Genomic DNA, 20,835 nt, shown 5'->3' on the forward strand with positions numbered 1-20,835 from the left:
AAGATGCGCTATGGCAACCGGCTGGCAACAAATGTTACAAAAGAAAACGAAAGTGCTGATTGGCTGAAGAGGCCCTCTGTCTATCTGTGCTTGATTGCTCTGCCTCAATTACCTTGATGTTTGTCGCAGAAAATTGAAATTTAATTTTGCAAAACTAATAAATTCAATTTCAAATTACAATTCAGATTCAGTTTTTCAATGCAATGATTCAAATTGAGCAATACAAATTGAAATTATGTGATTAAAATTCAGTTTTTTAATGCAATTATTCAAGTTAAGCAATTCAAATTCAAATATAAATAATTCAAATTCAGTTTCTGGTGGCACATATTTCAGCCCATGTTTCCATCCATGTTATTGATGGTATAATACATGCTTCCTTCTTCTCCACCCTCAGGGGGTGATGAATCCAAACACAAGTCGGTCAAAAATATTTACTTAAAGTATCATCAACAACAGTTCATCCGGGGAAACTTGGATTCACTGATATTGCCTGAAGCTCTTATTCAGTTTGCCTTGTGATTTAAAAGTATAAAGGAGTCCTTCAGACATTAAAAAAAATCAAATAATTGTATCTTTGTACTACTCTGAGCGAAAATGTTGTAAAGTTTACCCAGCGAGCTCTAAACATGTTAGTATTACACAATGTCATGTTTCCAGTAATGTCAGAGCAGAGGGGTGTTCCATCAATGTGGCCAAACAAACCGCAGCTTCATTGATCAGCCTGGTTAGAATTAACAGCAACTTTCACTTGAGGCTGAAGCTGTTCCACTAACACGAGCTGCGAGCGTCATATGCTTATGGGAACTGGAAACAAAAAAAAGCTAAAAATGTAATAATTAAATTGGAGATAAAGTAACTAGATAATGATGTTAGTATACATTTTACCACAGCAGAAGGTCCTGGTTTAGAATGCATTTAATGTGTTTTTTTTGTCTTAACAAAATGAATGAATAAAGGACTACTAAAAACTTTTACACACTTTTCTTAAATTATACATGTTTAGCTGTCAAATAAAGGGTTGACTCCAAAACAAAAGTTGCATGAATTAAACAACAGATTGACTGAAATAGGAATATAAATTCATGCCTTGTCAAATTGTGAGAAAAAAGGTCTAAACCAGACTGTAACATTAAAAAACGTCTAAACTTTCCGCATGGACATGACAAAAGTGACGTGCACGCGAAGACAAACGTGGCAGAACTGACTTAAGATATTGTTTCCAACTGTCAGGAATTATTTGACACACAGCTAAAGTAAGCTCGTCTGTTAGCCTGCCCCGGAGCAGGCTAGTTCATCAGTTCTAGTGGTGTAAGTTACCATGGTTACTGAGCGATATCAGTTACCGTGGTTACTGAGTGATATCAGTTACCGTGGTTACTGAGCGATATCAGTTACCGTGGTTACTGAGCGATAACAGTTACCATGGTTATTGAGCGATATCAGTTACCATGGTTACTGAGCGATATCAGTTACCATGGTTACTGAGCGATATCAGTTACCATGGTTACTGAGCGATATCAGTTACCATGGTTACTGAGCGGGGAGTCACATAAGCCACTTTGACAGAACGCATCTCTCACTTAAATTAGCGAGGCATATCATATTAAGCCAGGCTTTTCCTTAATTCATGGTGTTGGAACACCCCTCTGTTCTCCAAACTTTGTACGATTACTATTTACACTTTTTATTTTGCATCGAGTGTCCACACAACTACACTGTTACACTAACCACACTGTGTAAAATGTAATAACTATAGAGTTTTGCTGTAATAATAGAACTGAGCACAGTTCAATCCACTCAGGAACTGGAACAAAGGGGCTCTAGCCCTCATTGGACCGTGGAGTACAGAGCTGAGACTGCTTGTGTGCAATTGTGCTCTTTGTGAGCATGCATGAATGTGTACGTGTGCATCTATACAGGTATTCAAATACACACAAGAAATAGACAGCATAATAATCAGGGCCGTCTCATATTTTGTGGCATGACCAGGAAAGGTCACTTTTGTGACTGTCATAAAAAGTCTTTTCATTGTGTCAGACTGTCCTGAATCCTGTCCTGTTCTCACTGTAAGCAGAAGTTTGATGCTTTGCTGTTGTCCAGCTGTGGATGGCCGAATGTTACATATATGTTTGCCTTGCAACTACTGTTTGTTTTCATTATGAATTATTTTATGAAGCCAAAACCCAAAGATAAGAAGAGTAAAGTAGCAAATTCTCATATTGGATAGATTGAAACAAACAAAATGACCTAATTTACACTACTAATTATTTTAACAAAATTTCCGAAAGATATTAAAAAACAGCAAATCTTGCGAAGTTTGACTAGAAACTATAATCCTGATTTCAACTTGTTAATAAAAAGGCCCTGCCATAAACATTAGTTCCAGATGGTGAGAGTGGTGGTCAAGGTGGCATGCTGAGTCTATGACTGAGGAACTTCTGAGTTCGTGAGCATCTGTACCCAAAGAAATAAATAGAGTGCAGTACTTGGCTCCACACTATTTTGGTAACACTTTAGATTAGGGAACACATATTCAACATTAATTAGTTGCTTATTAGCATGCAAATAAGTAACATACTGGCTCTTAATTAGTCATTATTAAGTAGTTATTAATGCCTTATTCTGCATGGTCTTATTATACAACCAGTAAGCCATTAACTAAGAGTTTTCCCTCAATAACCTCAGAATTATTACTAATAAGTAGTAAGTAAGGAAGTTGTTGTGTATGAGTTATGATCTTAATATGCTTTACTTTGTATGGACTTTACAAGTCTCTACATAGCGGTGAACGAAACCATGGAAACGGTAGACTAACATTGGCGAAAAGTCACTTTGGGCAAATGTTAGTCTATCAGTGAGCCACTTTGTAGAGTAATGATTGACATTACAATCTACCAATCCTCATCCAATCATCCAAAAGGAGCCACCAGTCACGTCAAAGGTCTGGAGAAGGTGGCTATTTGACGTTTCCATGGTTTCATTCACCGCTTAAGTCCATTCAAAGTAAAGCATATTTAGATAATAACTCATATACAACAACTTCCTTACTTACTACTAATACGCAATAATTCTGAGGTTATTGAGGGGAAACTCTTAGTTAATGTCTTACTGGTTATATAATAAGGCCATGCAGAATAAGGCATTAATAACTACTTAATAATGACTAATTAAGAGCCGATATGTTACTTATTTGCATGCTAATAAGCAACTAATTAATGTTGAATATGTGTTCCCTAATATAAAGTGTTACGCCCCATGGTTTCCTGCGAGGCAGATTTTTTTAAACAATAAAATATTGTTTTAGGCTGTTCGTCAGACACATAACGATGGGAATCTGTCTGGCTGCAATCACTATACAGTGAGTTTGTGAAAAGAAAGCATAAATGCAGGGATTCCCTCTTACAGCAGTGTATGGAGGTCGTATAAAAACTTATATATAGATAGTCAACAGCACAAGTATTCGGAAGGTAAGTAAACTTAGTCTTGTTTGTAGTGGAATTATCCAAAGTGGAATAGGCATAAAGCAAAAGAAGATGGATCTGAGCCCAATCGGCTGTTGATGATGGGTCTTTCCTTTTAAATAGATATGAGAAGTGCTTTTTAGTCTTGCCTACACACATGCTTTATATTTCATTTTGTGAAAAACCAAAATTGTCTTAATCAATCTAAAACAACCAGAAACCATGAGATATTATATCAAGAAACAGTGGCAGTCTGTTGACAAGGAAACCTTACAGTCACCGTGCCTATGCATGGAGCCTCAACCCCACAGTGCCACCCTATATATGGTGTGCACAGAGTCCTGCCTGATCATTTAGCCCGCTACATGGGCTACATGGGCCAGACAGATGAGTGAGCCTCCAGATGACATATCTTCCCCATGCACCTCTTTGCAACAGCTGTGGCTGAATCAGTCTGCCATTGACAGTTTGCCCAAGCAAAATACAGACCAAGAAATTAGGTAAGGTGTTGTAACAACACATTATGTAATAACTCCACAAAATAAAACACATGCATTATGTAATAACATCTGAATTACCCCAGAATGCATAATAGAAACGTGTTTCAATGTTATAACGTTGGCAAAAAGTGCAACTCCCATTTCCTGTAACAGTCACAGCAATATTTAATAATTCATTCATTTCATTCATTATCCTTATCCGCTTATCCGCACTCGGGTTGCGGGGGCTGGAGCCTATCCCAGCTGACATTGGGTGAGAGCCCGTGGACCCCTGGTCGCCAGACAATCACGCTCTCATTCACACCTACGGGCAATTTAGAGTCACCAATTAAACCTAAGTGCATGTTTTTGGACTGTGGGAGGAACCACCGTGTAGCCCCTGATATGTAATAACTCATTACAAAATGCAGGGAAATGTATTACAAGTTGCATTCAGGATGCAGCAGATCATTACATAATACAGGAGTTTTTAATCGGGCCAGGACTCGATTAAATCGATTAATCTAATTAATTAGAGGCTTTGTAATTAATTAATCGAAATTAATCGCACTTTAATCGCATATAAATATTTGACCTGAGAACAGTGAGAAGTATTTTTTTTCACATGGATTTTTAGTATACCAGTGAATAATGACTGAATACATAAGCTTAAGCAACACAAATATTGTTTATTTTTGAATATTTTTTAATTCAAGTCCAACAGACCAGTGCAATTTTTGCCATTAAGTGTAGCAATAGCATATTTAGAAAATTTCTAAAACCAACCAAAGCGGTCTCATCAGCTTCTTCGTTCATGTTCACTGTGGTTTGTTGTTGTCTGAACTCATGAACGCTAGTTGGTGCTCCAGTATAATCGGTCCGCCTGAAACTCATCCAGTGAGAAACGTTCCGCGGTGCAAAGATAAGTGCGATTAAAATGCGTCAATTTTTTAAACGCGCTAATTTTTGTGTAATTAATGAATCTTAATTAACACGTTAAAGTCCTGGCCCTAGTTTTTACATAAGGAAGTCAAAATATATTACATTTAATGCTGTGTTATTACAAAGCGTACACCGTGAACAAAAGTTCTACGTGGCCCACATTAACCTGGGGGTGAGTGGCTTTAGGTTGCTCCCATGACTGAAACAAAGGCATCATACGGTGCAAAAAAGTAGGAATTACAATAAGGGTTTCAGCAACCCACAGCCAGCAGCACTAACTGAGACCTCATTCAGACATAGGGGAGCAACAACCATGGCAGCATGTTTTATTTCTCTTTGATGATCTCCTCATATTTGGGTGGAGGGTCACTGTATGAAGGTGCTGAGATCTCATCACCACTACTTTCCAGGTGCCCTGTCACCTCTTCATATGATGGAGGGGGCGTGGCACCTGACAGTCGTGAGGCCACTGACTGGGAGGAGTCCTGGACATAGAGGGCACAAGTGTTCTGCTGGTGGAGGCCATGTGAGTCTGACAGTGAACCTCCTCCTCTCTGAGCACCGCTCACCACTACAGTTGGGCGTGAGCTGGATTCCTGGTGCGACCTGTCGCTGTGTGCTTCCCGGTGAACGAGAATGCGAGGAAGGCTGCGGGTGTTGCAGTTATTGGCCAAGTAGCGGTTCTGGGTGTAGGCAGGCCGTCGACGAGTTGCCTTCTGGAGCTGGCATCTCCAAAGGAGAAAGAGGCCGATGATGATCAGCAGGGCCACGCCCAGCAGAGGAACCACCATGTAGACAGTGTCGGCTCGCTCGGAGCGCCCCTCGCTGTTGCTGCTCACAGTGTAGACACTGCGAGTTTTCCAAAACTCCATCTAGGAAGCACAAATTATATATGAAACATTTGTACACCTCAAATAGACGTCACACATTGACATGGGATGCAGAGTATGTCAGCTGATTGACTCCAGCAGTTTGGAATCAACCTGTTAGATTGTGACTGTGTTACATAAAGGCGAGTTATTTACATTCAGACATGATGCCCAACATGATACATTTCTAAACAGATTAACGTAAAGCTCATGATCTATCTTACTATCATCTGTCATAATTTATTTAAACACAGGAGCATTTACATATTTAATGACTAAGCAACAACTGGTGCTGGTAATGCACCTATAAGATGGTTTACTTCTTTTTTTTAGACCTTCAGAATTGGCTAAAATTAGAGATGTTCCGATACCATTTTTTCACTCCCGATACTGTGGGTATCAGCCGATACCGAGTACCGATCCGATACCAGTATGTTATAAAAACAATATCTTACTACACCTGCATGACTGATTTGATTGTCATTGTGGTAAGGCCTGGCTCTGGTTAAACCCTTTGTAAAACATGAATAAATACAGCAGATTCAAGCCATTTATTTTTACATTTATTGTTAAATAAAACAGTATACAAAACAGCAGTGTAACAGCAACTTAAATAAATTAATCTTTTTGCCCTAAAAGCCTTAATTTAATGCCTCACGCACATTCTAATGCCACTATTCCATCCTAATCGTTGCATATTTTAGAGAAATATCGTAAAGGAGAATAAGGGTTCTTCTATGTTTTATTTAAGGCATCTTATTTTGACAGTCTTCTTGTAAATTCTGTGGTGGACTCTGCCAACACATCCATGTGCTCTTATTTTGAAAGCTACATGTGTTTGCTTTTATTTTGTTTTACTGTAACGCTGTATGGTGTGTTTAATTTACACTGAAAGTCAGAACTTGGAAGTCAGAATTTTCGACGCTGTTCTGAGCTCCAAGTTCGGACATTCGTGTAGACCTTGAAAGCACCATTAGCAGCCTGACTCGCTATGTGCTGCAATGTAAATAGACTAACTAACAGAACATTAATCCTCTGTTTTACCAGCGATCTTTGTCGCTAAAAGTGGGGGGGACGGATCGGGATCACTTTGAATCTGGGGGGACATATCCCCCCGTCCCTAGTGCCATCTGCGTGCATGCTGGTGGGAGATTCCAGTGTGAAATATTGCCACACCGCCAACATGATAGTGCTACTTAGCTTAGCCCCAAGCCTCACGTCAACCTGCTCTGACACACGTGTGTGTCTGTTGTGTCTGTGTTACGTAATCAATTCCTCCTCGTCCCTCAAAAACAGCAGGCTGCAGGTTGCAGCACAGTGCCACTGTTTTAAGAGCTAATTTAATAAATTATGTGGTATCGGATCGGTGCCTGGACTCCAGTACTCGCCGATATCGATGCCAGCATTTTCGACAGTATCGGAGCCATTTCCAATACTGGTATCGTAACAACTCTAGCTAAAATAGTCAAAATCACTTTTGTATTGTTTACGTAACTGTTGTGGAGGATATCATGAAGCCTTGTTCCAAAAAAACCCCAAACCAAATGTAGTTATAATATAATTGTAACTTGAAACAGGTCACGGCAGGCCTGAACACAACAACACAACACAACACAACACAACACAACACAACAGGGTTGTTCAGGGACCTGTTCCAGGAAACTCTGGGTATCCCGTTCCAGAAAGGGAGGTTACTTCAGCTCTGGCTGGGTTGCCGCGGTAAATGACTCTGAGAACCTAACCTGCTCATGGGTAAGTTTTCTTCAACATACTCTGAGTTTCTCTGTGCCTCCGCCCTCTTTTAGAGACTGACACGCCGTTTCATTTCCTCATTGATTCAAAGCACAGAAACACATGAATCAGCAGGTTACTGTGTGTCAGAATCACAATCCTGTTTCTCAGTGACTGTGTAAGGTTAACACTTTAGGGCTGTTTCCACTACCGGGCAATACCCGGAATGAAGTGGGTCTCACTCGCCGAAACACCCCTAATTTGAATACAAGCTGTAGAAGCGCAGGGTCTTTTTTCTGGTTACTGATTGGATAGATCGCTAAGCTGGATGTGACCTGCTAAGCAGGATGTGACATATACTCTACAGACAACAACACGCGCCATTTGTAAAAGCCGGCGAAGCAGTGTTCCCAACTTAGCGACTTTGTTGCTAAATTCAGTGACTTTTCAGACCCCTTTAGAGACTATTTTCCAAGAAAGCTACTGGAGACAAATTCAGCGACTCCTTTACTCTTCTTAATGAAGAGCCGCCGTTAGCGGCAGTTAGCTACAGTTAGCTCTGAAGCAGTACAGTGTGTATGTGATGCTGCTGCAGGAGGTGTTCACTTAACAATCTCTGTTTGTTTACAATAAGCACCAGACATTCTGTGCACAGTTAGCGATGTCGGTTAATTCAAGATCGATATGTTTATGATCAGCGGAGACACTGCATAATTAGCCATTCTTCTTTGTTGTGCAGTTGGCGAAGGTGGCCACAGTTGCTTCTCCCGTGTTTAATCCATCGCTTATGTGATCAAGGTCGAAACTGCTGCTAAGCGACTCTGGAGTCTCTGAATCCCTCTGGGGCCTTTTTGTAATGAAGACACGCAGAGTGAGCGGACATTTGAGAGGGCGTGGCCTGAGACATTTGAGAGGGCGTGGCCTGAGACATTACCGGTGGCCACTCTTCGCCCTAAAGGAAGCACGGCTCATATTGTTTGCACTTGAAAAAAAGAGAGAAATATTTAATTTAATTGATTTTATTTTAACTTTTAGAAATTTCAGTTTCATTTTCAATTTGTGGAAGAAGAAGTTTATTAAAAGCTCATGCTTACATCATGCATGTAAAGAGTTATAATAAAACATTTCAAAATGCATGTGCAACTCGGTTAAATAAAAGTCTGTTGGTCCAATCATATATTGTGTCATTGTAGTTTCTTTCTTCTTAAAATCTCATCTCGTTCTCGTGAACCCAATATCGTGTCTCGTCTCGTGAGCTGAGTGTATCGTCACACCCCTAATTGATATTCTTCCTCAGCATTGCTGTGGGTTTCCTTCTCTGACACGTTTGTTCCAGTAGTACCAATACATAGCCACGTGATCATTGTTTTAACATAATGCAACCAAAATTGATGGAGGAGTTGGTGCACACACTTATTAATAGCCTGTGTACTGGCTCACCGTTCTCTCTTTGTTCTCAAAAACTTCATTGGCCTCTTCGAAGCTGCAGCTCTCTTCACCACACTCCCTCTCAATGCTTCCTTGTCTCAACTCCTCCAGGAAGCCATTGGCTCGAGGGAAACGCTTCAGGAGGGAGTGAGCATCCTTACCGTCGAGGAATGCTGCAACACAGAAATGAAACAAAATCCAAATTTCAACCAGCAACTATGGTTACTTAACAGTCTTATTGAATATTTCAGATAGGTCTGCATTGTTGTGGATTTGTCAAATTTATAATTTATTTTGAAAAAAAAAGTGTTCAGATAATCATTTTTACAGAAGCTAGGAAAGATGAAATTGAAAACTTTGTGCAGACATGGTACACAGGAGTTATTGTTTAAACAGAAAATAAATAACCCCATTCACTTTCAGAGCTCCCTCACTTTTACCTCAAACACAGCAGGTTATAAAATCTTTGACAGTGTGTGGTGATTTCTTTATATAATCACTGGTGAACCCACAAATCCACCCACCCATTCCTTAGAGGTGGAGGAAATTCTATTCAACTGTACCTCCTTCAAATCATTGTGAGATCTATTCCTTGCTAAAAAAAAAAAAATCTGGTGTCATCTTAAAAAGTGAAATGTCTGTTTTGTGCTTGTTTCCAATGCCCGCTGACAAATTAATTAATAATAAAAGGTTTAAATTTGACACAGTGAGCTTTTCAAACAATAGTAGAGGTGTTTATGGTGGATATTATGTGTACACTTAAAAATAAAGAGAACATTTACTGTAAATTATCTAATTTGAGATTCTGAATAAACTCATATCCAAATATTAAATGAATGAATTGTCTGAATCCATTACAATTAAATGAAGAATAGACATCTGAGAAGAAGTTCAATAAATGGAATTAACCCAGTTTCAGCACAGATGAACAAACATATCTTAAGCCCGTGTAACAGGGAGATGTTGTTACACTAGATTATGAACTTTTATTTTGATGTTTATTAGAAAATGCGGAGAACTTTATTTTGAAGGCGTAAACTGAGAATGTTGGATTTTGCATTTGTATGGGGTAACTTCCTGTTTTTATATTTCATTTTTACAAAAGATTGTGATGCTAATTTGTGGCGAAATTATTTTCTGTATCATTTGGATGTCAACAGAGGTAATTACATATAAGTTTTAGGCCCCGTTTACACGAGGACACTTGCAGGTAAGAACGACAAAATATTTTATCAGAAGAGCCTTTCGTTTAGACGGTGACAACGTTTTTGTGGCTTCAAAACATAAAAATGTGAAACCACCCTCCAGAGTGTAAAACTGTAATCCGCTCCGCCGTAGCGTGTCCGTCTACACTGCCAAGACACAAAACTCTGCTCAGATCTGCTCACGTCACGTACGCGTTTACGTCACATACATGCTCCAGTACAGGGAAATAAACAAACATGTGGGATTATTTCCATGCGTCGGACCTTCAAGCTGCTCTGGCAGCTCTAATAAACTTACAGGAGTCTTTCCACCAAATGTACAGGATATGTACAGATAGTATTACTGAACAGAGAAGGATCTGTAATTACCTCTATCACATTTTGGATGCACCAATTGGTGGGAGGCGAGCCAGACGGCTTTGGACAAGACCTGGGAGATCTAGTGGATGGTGGAGAACTTTGTGGAAGGAGTAGCTGCCGCCTGGCATGCATATCCAATCCAATTCCACACACTTTAGCGGCACTGTATGCACGCAGATTTCCTCCTGAAAACGCTCGTCTAAACGCGGAATAAAAAGTGAAGACGCGACGCCACTTTTGCGTCTTCTGTTCAGACCGTCATCATGTAAACATAGCCTTAGTAAGTATTTTACCCTGGTAAAAAGAAATGGATTCTCCCGTTGTGGACGGAAGTTTTCCAGCGTTGTGTTCGCTCTCTGTGTTTTGGGAGCAAAGGTATGTATTTCTCTGCTCCGCTATTTTATTTATTTTACTTTACTTTAATACTATGTATATAGTATCTGTTCCTTACCATCGTTGGTATTGAGAGAAGTGATGTTTAATGATGTCTTGTGTTGCATTTTTCACATATTCTGTAATTTATTTTCATGCCATACTCTGTAAATACCTATTAGTCGGACACACTGAAGTAGAGTGAAGGTGCATTGTTAAAAAGAAAAGAAAAGTCATTCCTAGTGTAGTGAAAGAGTGTTGTTGTTGGTTGATAGTTGGTGACAATAGGAGGTGATCTGTATTGCTCACTACTGTACTGTATTACAGATATGTGCATTCTCATTATATTTCATTCATTTTGATCCGAAAATTGCACACTGTTATAAAGATGTAAATACTGTTTTGAATAAAAAGTCTTACTGTTACTGTAAATATTATATATCTCTTCTCTCTGTGTTTTGGGACTTTGAGAGTGAAGGTGGTGACAATAGGAGGTGATCTGTATTGATCACTACTGTACTGTATTACAGAGCCAAGACCTTGAGAGCAAAGAGAAGGAGCCGGCCAATAAACAAGCTTCAGCTATCTTGTCTTTGTGGTGTCCTCAATAACCCCCAAAAAATTCAACACAACGCAGAGTGGCACCTGCTACACCCGCAAGGGGAAATATCCTGCAATTCAATTAAATGTATTTATTTATTTGCAACACAATACTCATCTTGACATGTATTACAAATGTGATTGTGAGTGAGTGTGTGTGTGTGTGTGTGTTATGCTCACCAGCAGCCATGCTTCTCCACCCTGTTACTTACACTGTGAGAGAGTGCAGACCTGCAGGGGGAACACAGCACAATGTTAGACACCATCACTGACACAATCATTTGATCTAGATTCTAGATATCATCTTTTGTAGTTTAGACATTCCACTTGGTCATGACAAAAAGTTTATCATTTAATGACACAAAAAGTATAATATTGTAAACTAGAGTAATTTCAGCAGTATTGTATTCTAAAATACAAATGTCTGTAGCCTCCTGTTGTCAGGCGGGCTCAAGTCAGGACTCAGATGCAGAGCAGGTGAACTTAAAAGTTTCTTTATTTAATGAATGCAGCAGGGTAAGTCCTCACAGAGTGAAAGAAAAGGGCTATGAAACACCTGACTCTGAGTAAAAAAAAGAAAAGTCGCTTCCAAGGAGGATAAAGAAAGCTATGTACACTAATAAATTAAATATATAAATCCTAATCTAAGATAAGGGGGAAAAACTAACTAAACTCTCGGGGGGGGAACTATTAAATAATAACACCTAAATACTAAAAGCGCTCCAAAAGACAGGAACAAAACCTGATAGGAAAAATAAAAGATTCTACAAAAACACTATGAAAAACTGGATCAGGACTAAAGGAGGAAAAATAATAAAGAACACAAAATCGCTCCAAAAGGAGGAAAAACAAAACGGCTGACTCAAAAAGCTATGAAACTAAGAACTGCGCTTATCTAATAAATTACAAAGAAAAGTCACTCTTGCGAGGAATTCAAAAGGGTGAAAAACAAGACAAGCTGTGACAAGAAGGAGATAAGTGGCTGGTATGGTGACGGGTCAAACACACTGGACCAAGACAAGGGAAAACACAGACTATTGGAACACATGGAGGGAAGGGAGCACCAGGTGAACACAATCGGTAATTAGGGGAGACAATCAGACAGATGACACACGGGGAAGGGCAAGTGACCTGAAACAAGAGGAGAGTTACTATTTCAAAATAAAACAGGAAATAACAAGACCAGAACACAAAATAGGTGTGACACCTGTGGCTTTATGGAGACGTAGTTTGGCTACTACCAAGCAATGGAATGTGTCATGGTCAAGTGAACAGTGGACAGTAATGTTACAGATTACACATGACTGCTGTAATAATTCTATGAAGGTCTAGTCTTTACACATGACATCGATTATCTGTCCATTCCGAAAGAACAATCCTCTCGTGCTCTTTTTGAATTTCCTCAATTTTCCGTCCATTTTGGTGGGGTTTTTCCTTGATCCCGGATCTGTATGCTGTACAGCAGTGATCATCAACTGGCGGCCGAATCCGGCCCGCCAAACTGTCCAATCTGGCCCACATGAGCACATATATAGCCAGCGTCTTTAATGTGTCCCGTAGTCCTCGGGACAGGACAGCCAAAATACGCACAGGCTTTCAGCACCACGGAGAGCAGCCTTCATGTCACCTGCGGCCTGGATTTCAGCCAGCTTGCTCTGAATAGCCGCCTCGTCCAACGGCAGTATTTTCACCACGTTTGTGGAGAATTCTCCACTTGGGTTGATGGTGAATGGGTCACGCACAAATCCAATGACATCCCTGGAAATGAAAAAGTCATCAAACCTGGCGGAGAAGTTGTCTTTTATATATTATATATTTTATATATTTATTTTGTTGCCAAAGGGCATCCAGTTTTTCCACCATATCCACCACTGATTTGTCTTTTCCTTGCAGCTGGAGATTAAGTGTATTCAAATGAGAGAAGATGTCAGTCAAAAACGCAACATTGCTCATATATTCTTTCTCCTGCATGATGCGGAGATGGTCAGCTGCCGCTTTTGATTTGCTTTGTTTTAAAAAATCTTCTACTTGGGCACGGAGTTCAACGAAGCGCTCCAGTGCTTTGCCCTTACTGAGCCAGCGCACATCATTGTGGAGTAACAGGTCATTATGAGAAGCCTGGGATTTGAGCACAAATTTTCGGAACAGGCGGTGCTGCGTGCTTGAATTTCCTCTGATGTGGTTGATCATTTTCATTGTTTTCTCCATCACCTCTTTGAGCTCCCCACTTAGCTTTGCGCACAGCACGCTTTGATGGATAATACAGTGAAGCGCGTTAGTTTTAGGAGCGACAGTCCTCCAGCGGAAGCAATGCCAGCAGCTCCTCTCGGAAATCTTTACCATCAAAGAATCTGACAAAAACGCACAACTGAGAGATATCTGTGTTGTCAGTGGACTCATCAATAGTCAGCGAAATGTATTTGGCTCCCTTGATCCCGTCAATGACAGCTTGCCGGACATGCTCTGCCAAGACGTGTACACGACGTGCGGCAGTTGAAGCAGAGAGAGGTATTTGTTTGACAGTTGCAATAATTCTGTCCATGGATTTGTCGGAGGAAAGTTCCTCCAGAACGGTGACCATGCACTCCTTAAAAACCTCACTTTCCGTGAAAGGCCGGTTATGTTTGCAAAGCACCCAGGCAGCCTGCAGAGATGCACATGTTACTCTCTCTTGATCTGTTAAAGTTTGAGTAATAATGCCAATTGCACGGGAGCAGGCAGATTTCAATGTGGCTATTTTTCTCTGTCGGGCCTCTGACTGCTCTGGATATGAATCCTTGAAATTTGTGTGTTTAGTGTGATGACGCCGAAGATTGTATTCTTTTGCAACAGCAACAGCTTTGTTGCAAATGAGGCATACAGGTAACGCATTTCTGAAGGTTGGCATGATAAATGCGTACTTTTCAGTCCATTCATCATTAAAGGATCTGTTTTCCGCATCAACTTTTCGTTTCATGGCCTTTGAGGGTGCCATTTTAGCCTACCTGTGTTAAGAGGCCTTTTCCTTCCAGTAATTGAAACTGTATTGAAGCCAATTGAAGCCAGTGATGATCCTATCAAGGCTTTGTTTGTTTTTCAAGTGCCCGATAAATAAAGTTTACTTGAATTGAGTTGAGGCAAAATATCTCTAGCACTGCCTGGTGGTAGACTTTGGTATAAGTGATTGGGGCCTGACTCATAAGGGCTAAAAATGCCTTCAGTTTTGTAATGACATGAAAAAATATAAGCAATAAATAAACATTAAATAATAATGTTATGCCAAAATTAGATTTTTATTTCATTTTATTTGAGGGTCCGGCCCCCAAGATGACTGTCCAGTAAAATTCTGGCCTTTCGACAAATGTAGTTGGTGACCCCTGATCTAGGGTAACATATTTTGATTGTAATTCACTAATACATATATTAGAGCAGACCTGGGCATTAGGTGGCCCACGGGCCACATCTGCCATATTTCAGGGTTTCCCATTATTCACAGACTGTCCAAATTTGATGCCTTAAAAAAACTCACAAGATGTCTTATTCTCCTTTACAATAATTAATTAAAATATGCAATGATTAGTGTATGTGATGGAATAGTGACATTAGAATGTTTGAGAGGCCACCAAATTTGTGCTTTTATGGAAAACATTTTCTCCCCGGAGCCACCTACTTTTCCCCACAGGCTGGCTACTCCATGTCCTAGTGGAAAGCCCTTAACAGCTATTAAAAATGTCACAGTAGGATAAAAATAAAGACTCTATATAACATTATCTCCCGCCTGTGAAAAATGTTATGGGAGGTGTTTGCTCACATTTAGCTCTCAAAGTGCACAAGATTGTGCATTTTACTTTAGAATGTAAAAAAAAATGGTCTCCCAGGGGCTGCATGCACCCGGACCCCACTAGATAGTTCAGGTCCACCCACCAAAATGGGCAATATTAATTGCCCACCCCTGTATTAGAGACTACCACTTTTGGTAGTCAAGAACCTTTCTGTTTGCATTTCTGATACTCAAGAAGTGTTATCAATGTGTGCAGACAAAATACTGCTAAATAGACCTACCACCAATCATTGCAACGAAATTTGACCACCAACCAATTAGAGCAAGCATGTGATATAGCACTTTATGACACATATGCAAGTTGCGGTGGGGGCACGTCCGTTTTCAAAAAGAAGGACAACCATGATGGCTGCGTGACACACCTTTTTCTAATTACAGGTAAACATTAAAATCATTGATCATCATTAAATTGTGTTTCTGAAAATATTTACAGCAAGAAAATTGATTCATATTTGATCAGTGCTGCCTAGTTCAACTGTCGGATCTGAGTTTTGTGAGTTGCAACTGACATCAGTCATGCAATCAAACCTGCTGATTGTCTGGAAATTAGTCTGAAAGGGAGAGTGACCAGACTCATCTGCCAGAGCAAATACAAATGAGTTGAGAAGTTCTGTCTGTTTTCCAGGTTACCTTGCACCAGAACTAGTCTGTATTGTAAAATATAACAGTTAAGGGAGACGACAAACCAGCAACCAGCAGAATACCCTACCATCAGATATAAAAACATTAACAGATTTTTAACATTTTAATACAAGGCATATCTGTAATAAAGGCAAATCTGATACATGGGTTTTCATGTGTCTGGCACTTAGATTGTATATAAATATTGGACACCCATTGGTTTGTGGACTGCACGTTTGAAGAATTGAGTTCAGCGAAGAGACCATAGTTGAAACCAGAAGTTTACATACACTATATAAAAAGCCACATATGCTTTTTTTCTCACTGTCCGACATGAAATCAGACAATCACTTTTCCTGTTTTAGGTCCGTTAGGATTACCAAAATTATTTCTATTTGCTAAATGATAGGAATAATGAGAGAAGGATTTTTTTAGACAATTCTTTATTACTTTCTTCAAAGTAAAACAGCCAGATTACAGTTTGCAAATGCAAACAGGGACAAAGACCTTATTTTTTGGAGAAATGTCCTGTGGTCTGACAAAACTGTAATCTGGCTGTTTTATGTTTCTTTTGGAGTAATGGCTTCTTCCTGGCAGAGTGGCCTTTCAGCCCATGTCTCAGGACTCGTTTCACTGTGGATAATCACACACTCTTACCAGCTTCAGCCAGCATCTTCACAAGGTCTTTTGCTTTTGTTCTTGGGTTGATATGCACATTTTGGACCAAAGCACATTCATCTCTGGGACACAGAGCCCGTCTCCTTCCTGAGCGGTATGGTGGCTGGACATTCCCATGGTGTTTATACTTGGGTATGATTATTTGAACAGATGAATGTGGCACCTTCAGGCATCTGAAATTGCACCCAAGGATGAACCAGACTTGCGCAAGTCCACAATTCTCTTCCTGATATCTTGGTTGATTTCTTTTGACTTTCCCATGATGTTACACAAAGAAGCAGTGTGTTTCAGGTGTGCCTTAAAATACATCCACATGTGTGTCTCTAATTAACTCAAATGTTGTCAATGAACCTATCAGAAGCTTCCAAAGACATGACAGCATCATCTGGGCTTTCCCAAATAGTTTCAAGGCATAATAATGTTAGTGTATGTAAACTTCTGACTTTGAAGAAAGTAATAAAAAAAATTCTTAAAAAATAATTCTCTCATTATTGTGGTATTTAGCAAATATAAATAATTTTGGTAATTGCAACGGACCTAAAACAGGAAAAATGATTGTCTGATTTCATGTCAGACAGTGAGAAAAAAAGCATATGTGTCTTTTTATATAGTGTATGTAAACTTCTGGTTTCAACTGTATATGGACTGTGAAGGAGTGAGGGGTGGATTTATTGATGTATCTAAAAATAAACTGTTAAAAATAAAACAAAATGTACGTAATTTAGCAGAAAAATTGAACTATGTACTGTACTAGTACTGTGCTCCTATAAAACAATGCCCACTTCAGCTTGGCTTGATTACTGTAACAGCCTGCTCATCGGTATACCCAACAAACACCTTCAGAAACTTCAATTCATTCAGAACTGTGCTGCCCGAACTCTGATGAAAACTTGCAAATACGACCATACCACCCCCATTCTTCAGAACCAACATTGGATCCCATAACCTCAAGAATTCAATACAAGATCGCCCTCATCACCCACCTTTGCATCTACAGCAACGCCCCACCATACCTCAAAGAACTCCTTACCCCTCACTCATTCACCCGTAACCTCCGGTCCCAAAGTAAATGGTAAATGTCCTGTACTTATAGCACTTTGCGACCACTCAAAGTGCTTTACACTACAGACTGCACTCATTCACCTGTTCACATAAACATTCATACTGGTGGCAGAGGCTACCCTAAACGGCGCCACCTGCCACCATTGGGAATTCATTCACACACCGATGTGTGAACGCAACATCGGGAGCAATTTTGGGTTCAGTATCTTGCTCAAGGATACTTCGACATGTAGGCTGCCGTGGTTAGGGATCGAACCACCAACCCTCCGATCAGTGGGCAACCCACTCTACCAACTGAGCAACAGCCGCCCTATAAGTATAAACCTCCTCCATCAGCCCCGCACACGACTCCACATCTTAGGAGATGGAGCCTTCTGCTCCGCTGCCCCCCACATCTGGAACTCTCCCTGAACACCTACCACAACCCCAGTCTGTGGACACTTTTAAAAAAGGGCTTCAAACTTCTTTACACAGGCAGGCATCTTTAAGTTGTCCCTTGATGTTTTTATTATTGTCTCTGCACCTTAATCTCCTCCTTTAGCTGTTTTCTTTAATGCACTTTATTACCTGTGTCTTTTTATCTACTGCTGATTTTAATGTGTCTGATTTTTCTCTCAGTCTTTTGTTTATTTTGTTTCTGGTTTCTGTAGCACTTTGAGATTACTTTATGAAAAGTGCTTTACAAATAAAATGTATTATTATTATTATTATTATTATTATTATTATTATCATTATTATTATTATTATTATTATTCAGCAGCACCTATCAGTAGATGTAGATACCTACCATGTAAAAAAACATTCACGAAACATCCTTTAAATTGGGATTATTAATTTCCTGTAGATGAATTTTATCAGCCAAAGTAATGGTTAATACTTTGGGAATAGTGTGAAGATAGAACATGTTCTGTCTTGCACAAATGTACTTCAGACTGACTGGACAAATCTTCTAATGTTGCAGTCTTTTTTCAGGTCCATTTCTCTATGTTTTGCATTTTCCCCATTCTTTTCTTGTTCACTATCATCATACTAAGGCTAGTATTTTGGGCAACTCACGTTTGACCATTTGTAAAGCCAATGCATGTCACTGCTCTATGAAACATTGATGTACGTTTTTTTTCCATTTAGTCTTACCTCTGGCAAATATAGGCTCCTATAAATAAAGATGAAGAAGGATGGGATGGGGCGGAGGGTTTCCATAGCAACTGAGACAGAGATAGGGGAGGCCCCTTTATCCAGACCAACTTAAGTAGGATAAATGGATATCTAAAATATTTAAAAAATGGTGGCACTGTCCTGAAATAGCACAAGAACACAGGTAGGGCACACACACACACACACACACACACGCACACACACACACACACACGCGCGCGCGCGCACGCACGCACGCACACATACACACACACACACACACACACACACACACACAATTATATTCATCAGGCGAAATACTGTACTGCTGTACTGAACCCAGAACACATAGAGGTTTTCTGGTTCCAGGAGATAGAATTTATAGGCTAGGTAAAAAAACATGCCCTGTCTTCTCGTGTTCCTGCAACTGCATATGGAAAATTAATCAAGACTCCTGCTGACTTTAAGTCATTTTTTTCCAACGGCATGTGTCCACACATTATGTCCCAATCTCATAAACCAAGTCAAGCTAGGGAACAATGCTCAGATACGTGGCACGTTTCGTCTCCTCGCAGCTTTGGTCAATGAAAAGACGTATAAAATATGATTTACCTTCATTCCGCCTGATAAGAAGCCTTTTCTCTTCCATCTCCAACTCCAGGGAACTCCCATACGAGTCATGAAAGTGTCAATGACAGGCGTATCTGCGAGCCAATAGCAGAGCAGTGATCCCTACGTCTGGCCAATCACATTCGTGAGAAGACTCGAGTGACGTAGGAATGGGGCGGGGACACGTCTGCTGGGAAGAAAAGGAAAGCAAAGATGAGCGAGCAGCGGACAGAGGTTCAGCAGCTGGAGTCTGTCTCCGCTGAACAGGCGCTGGGCTTTACTGACATGAACAGGAGGCGACAAAGATAAACGGAATGGGAGTCTCAGGTTTCCTGCAACGACGCTGCGTGGAATGTGTGAGACAGATAAAGTCCACAAAGCCACACCTTACACCTAAACACTCAGCTTCCCATCATTCTCAGTGCAGGGCTGACGACGCGCTCACGTGGTTTCTTCATAAACTCCCAAAAGAATAATGAATATATATATATATATATATATATATATATATATATATATATATATATAACTAGAGAATAATAGAATAATAATATATATTCTCAGGTTTCAATATAGATATATTCTCAGGTTTTGAATCCATATATATAATAATTTCCTGAAACGTCTTGCCATAATATATATATATATATATATATATATATATATATATATATATATATATAAGCCTGCACTACATTTAGACTTACAATCATTAAAACTAAAATTTTTATCATTTTCACAGTAAGGGAGAAATTAATCAGTGGAGTTGATTTGGTGGTATGTATTGTCCACAATTTTTTCTTGAAATCACAGGTTATGCAAATGTAGGAACTCACCAGTTGCTTCAGAAGATGGATAACAGCAGTCTGAGACAGCATGAAGTAGTTTTGATAATATATTTTGGGGGACAGTGTCTTCAACGTATTCTACAACAGATTATGGAAAACATAGCCTGGCCTACAACCTATCACACCTACAACCAATCAGATCAACGAAGTGTGTGAAACTGAGGTTTTGTCTTTCTTAAGAAAATATTTCAGTGTGCACAAATATTAGGCAAGTAATGGTGTGCGGAATTATTAGGCAACTAAATGAAAAATGAATATTTTCCCATCCTTTTAAAGTGAAAATAATGAACAAACAACTCAACAAATCAACATTTCTAACCCCCCCCCCAAAAAAAAAAAAAAAAAAAAAAAAATCAGTGACCAGTATAGCCACCCTTATTTTCAATAACCGTCACAAGCCTTCCATATATGGAGTCATTTATTTATCTGTTGACGATCAACCTTTTGTGCAGCAACAACAGCCTCCCAGACACTGTTGGAGACTGCTGTCTGTATGTTGACTGTATGTCCTATATCAGTTAATATAAAGAAGAAAACTGAGGATAAAGGATAAAACATTCTCTTTTCACAAAATATGATATTTTATTATTTTTTAGTCTTGGGACAGTACAAA

At 39.6% G+C, this 20,835-nt stretch overlaps 1 protein-coding gene across 1 annotated transcript; it reads right to left on the reverse strand.

The window, feature by feature from the left end:
• Positions 1–3,673: 3,673 nt before the first annotated feature.
• Positions 3,674–19,690, reverse strand: LOC131987237 (transmembrane gamma-carboxyglutamic acid protein 3). Its single transcript, XM_059352428.1, has 5 exons — positions 19,660–19,690; positions 19,378–19,564; positions 11,631–11,681; positions 8,926–9,086; positions 3,674–5,757 (listed from the first exon to the last, which is right to left on the reverse strand). The coding sequence occupies exons 3-5, from the start codon at positions 11,638–11,640 to the stop codon at positions 5,212–5,214; spliced, it is 717 nt and encodes a 238-aa protein (XP_059208411.1). The 5' UTR covers positions 11,641–11,681; positions 19,378–19,564; positions 19,660–19,690; the 3' UTR covers positions 3,674–5,211.
• Between the last annotated feature and the right edge of the window lie 1,145 nt (positions 19,691–20,835).

Source organism: Centropristis striata, chromosome 15 (assembly GCF_030273125.1).
Source record: "Centropristis striata isolate RG_2023a ecotype Rhode Island chromosome 15, C.striata_1.0, whole genome shotgun sequence".
Lineage (NCBI taxonomy): Eukaryota > Metazoa > Chordata > Actinopteri > Perciformes > Serranidae > Centropristis > Centropristis striata.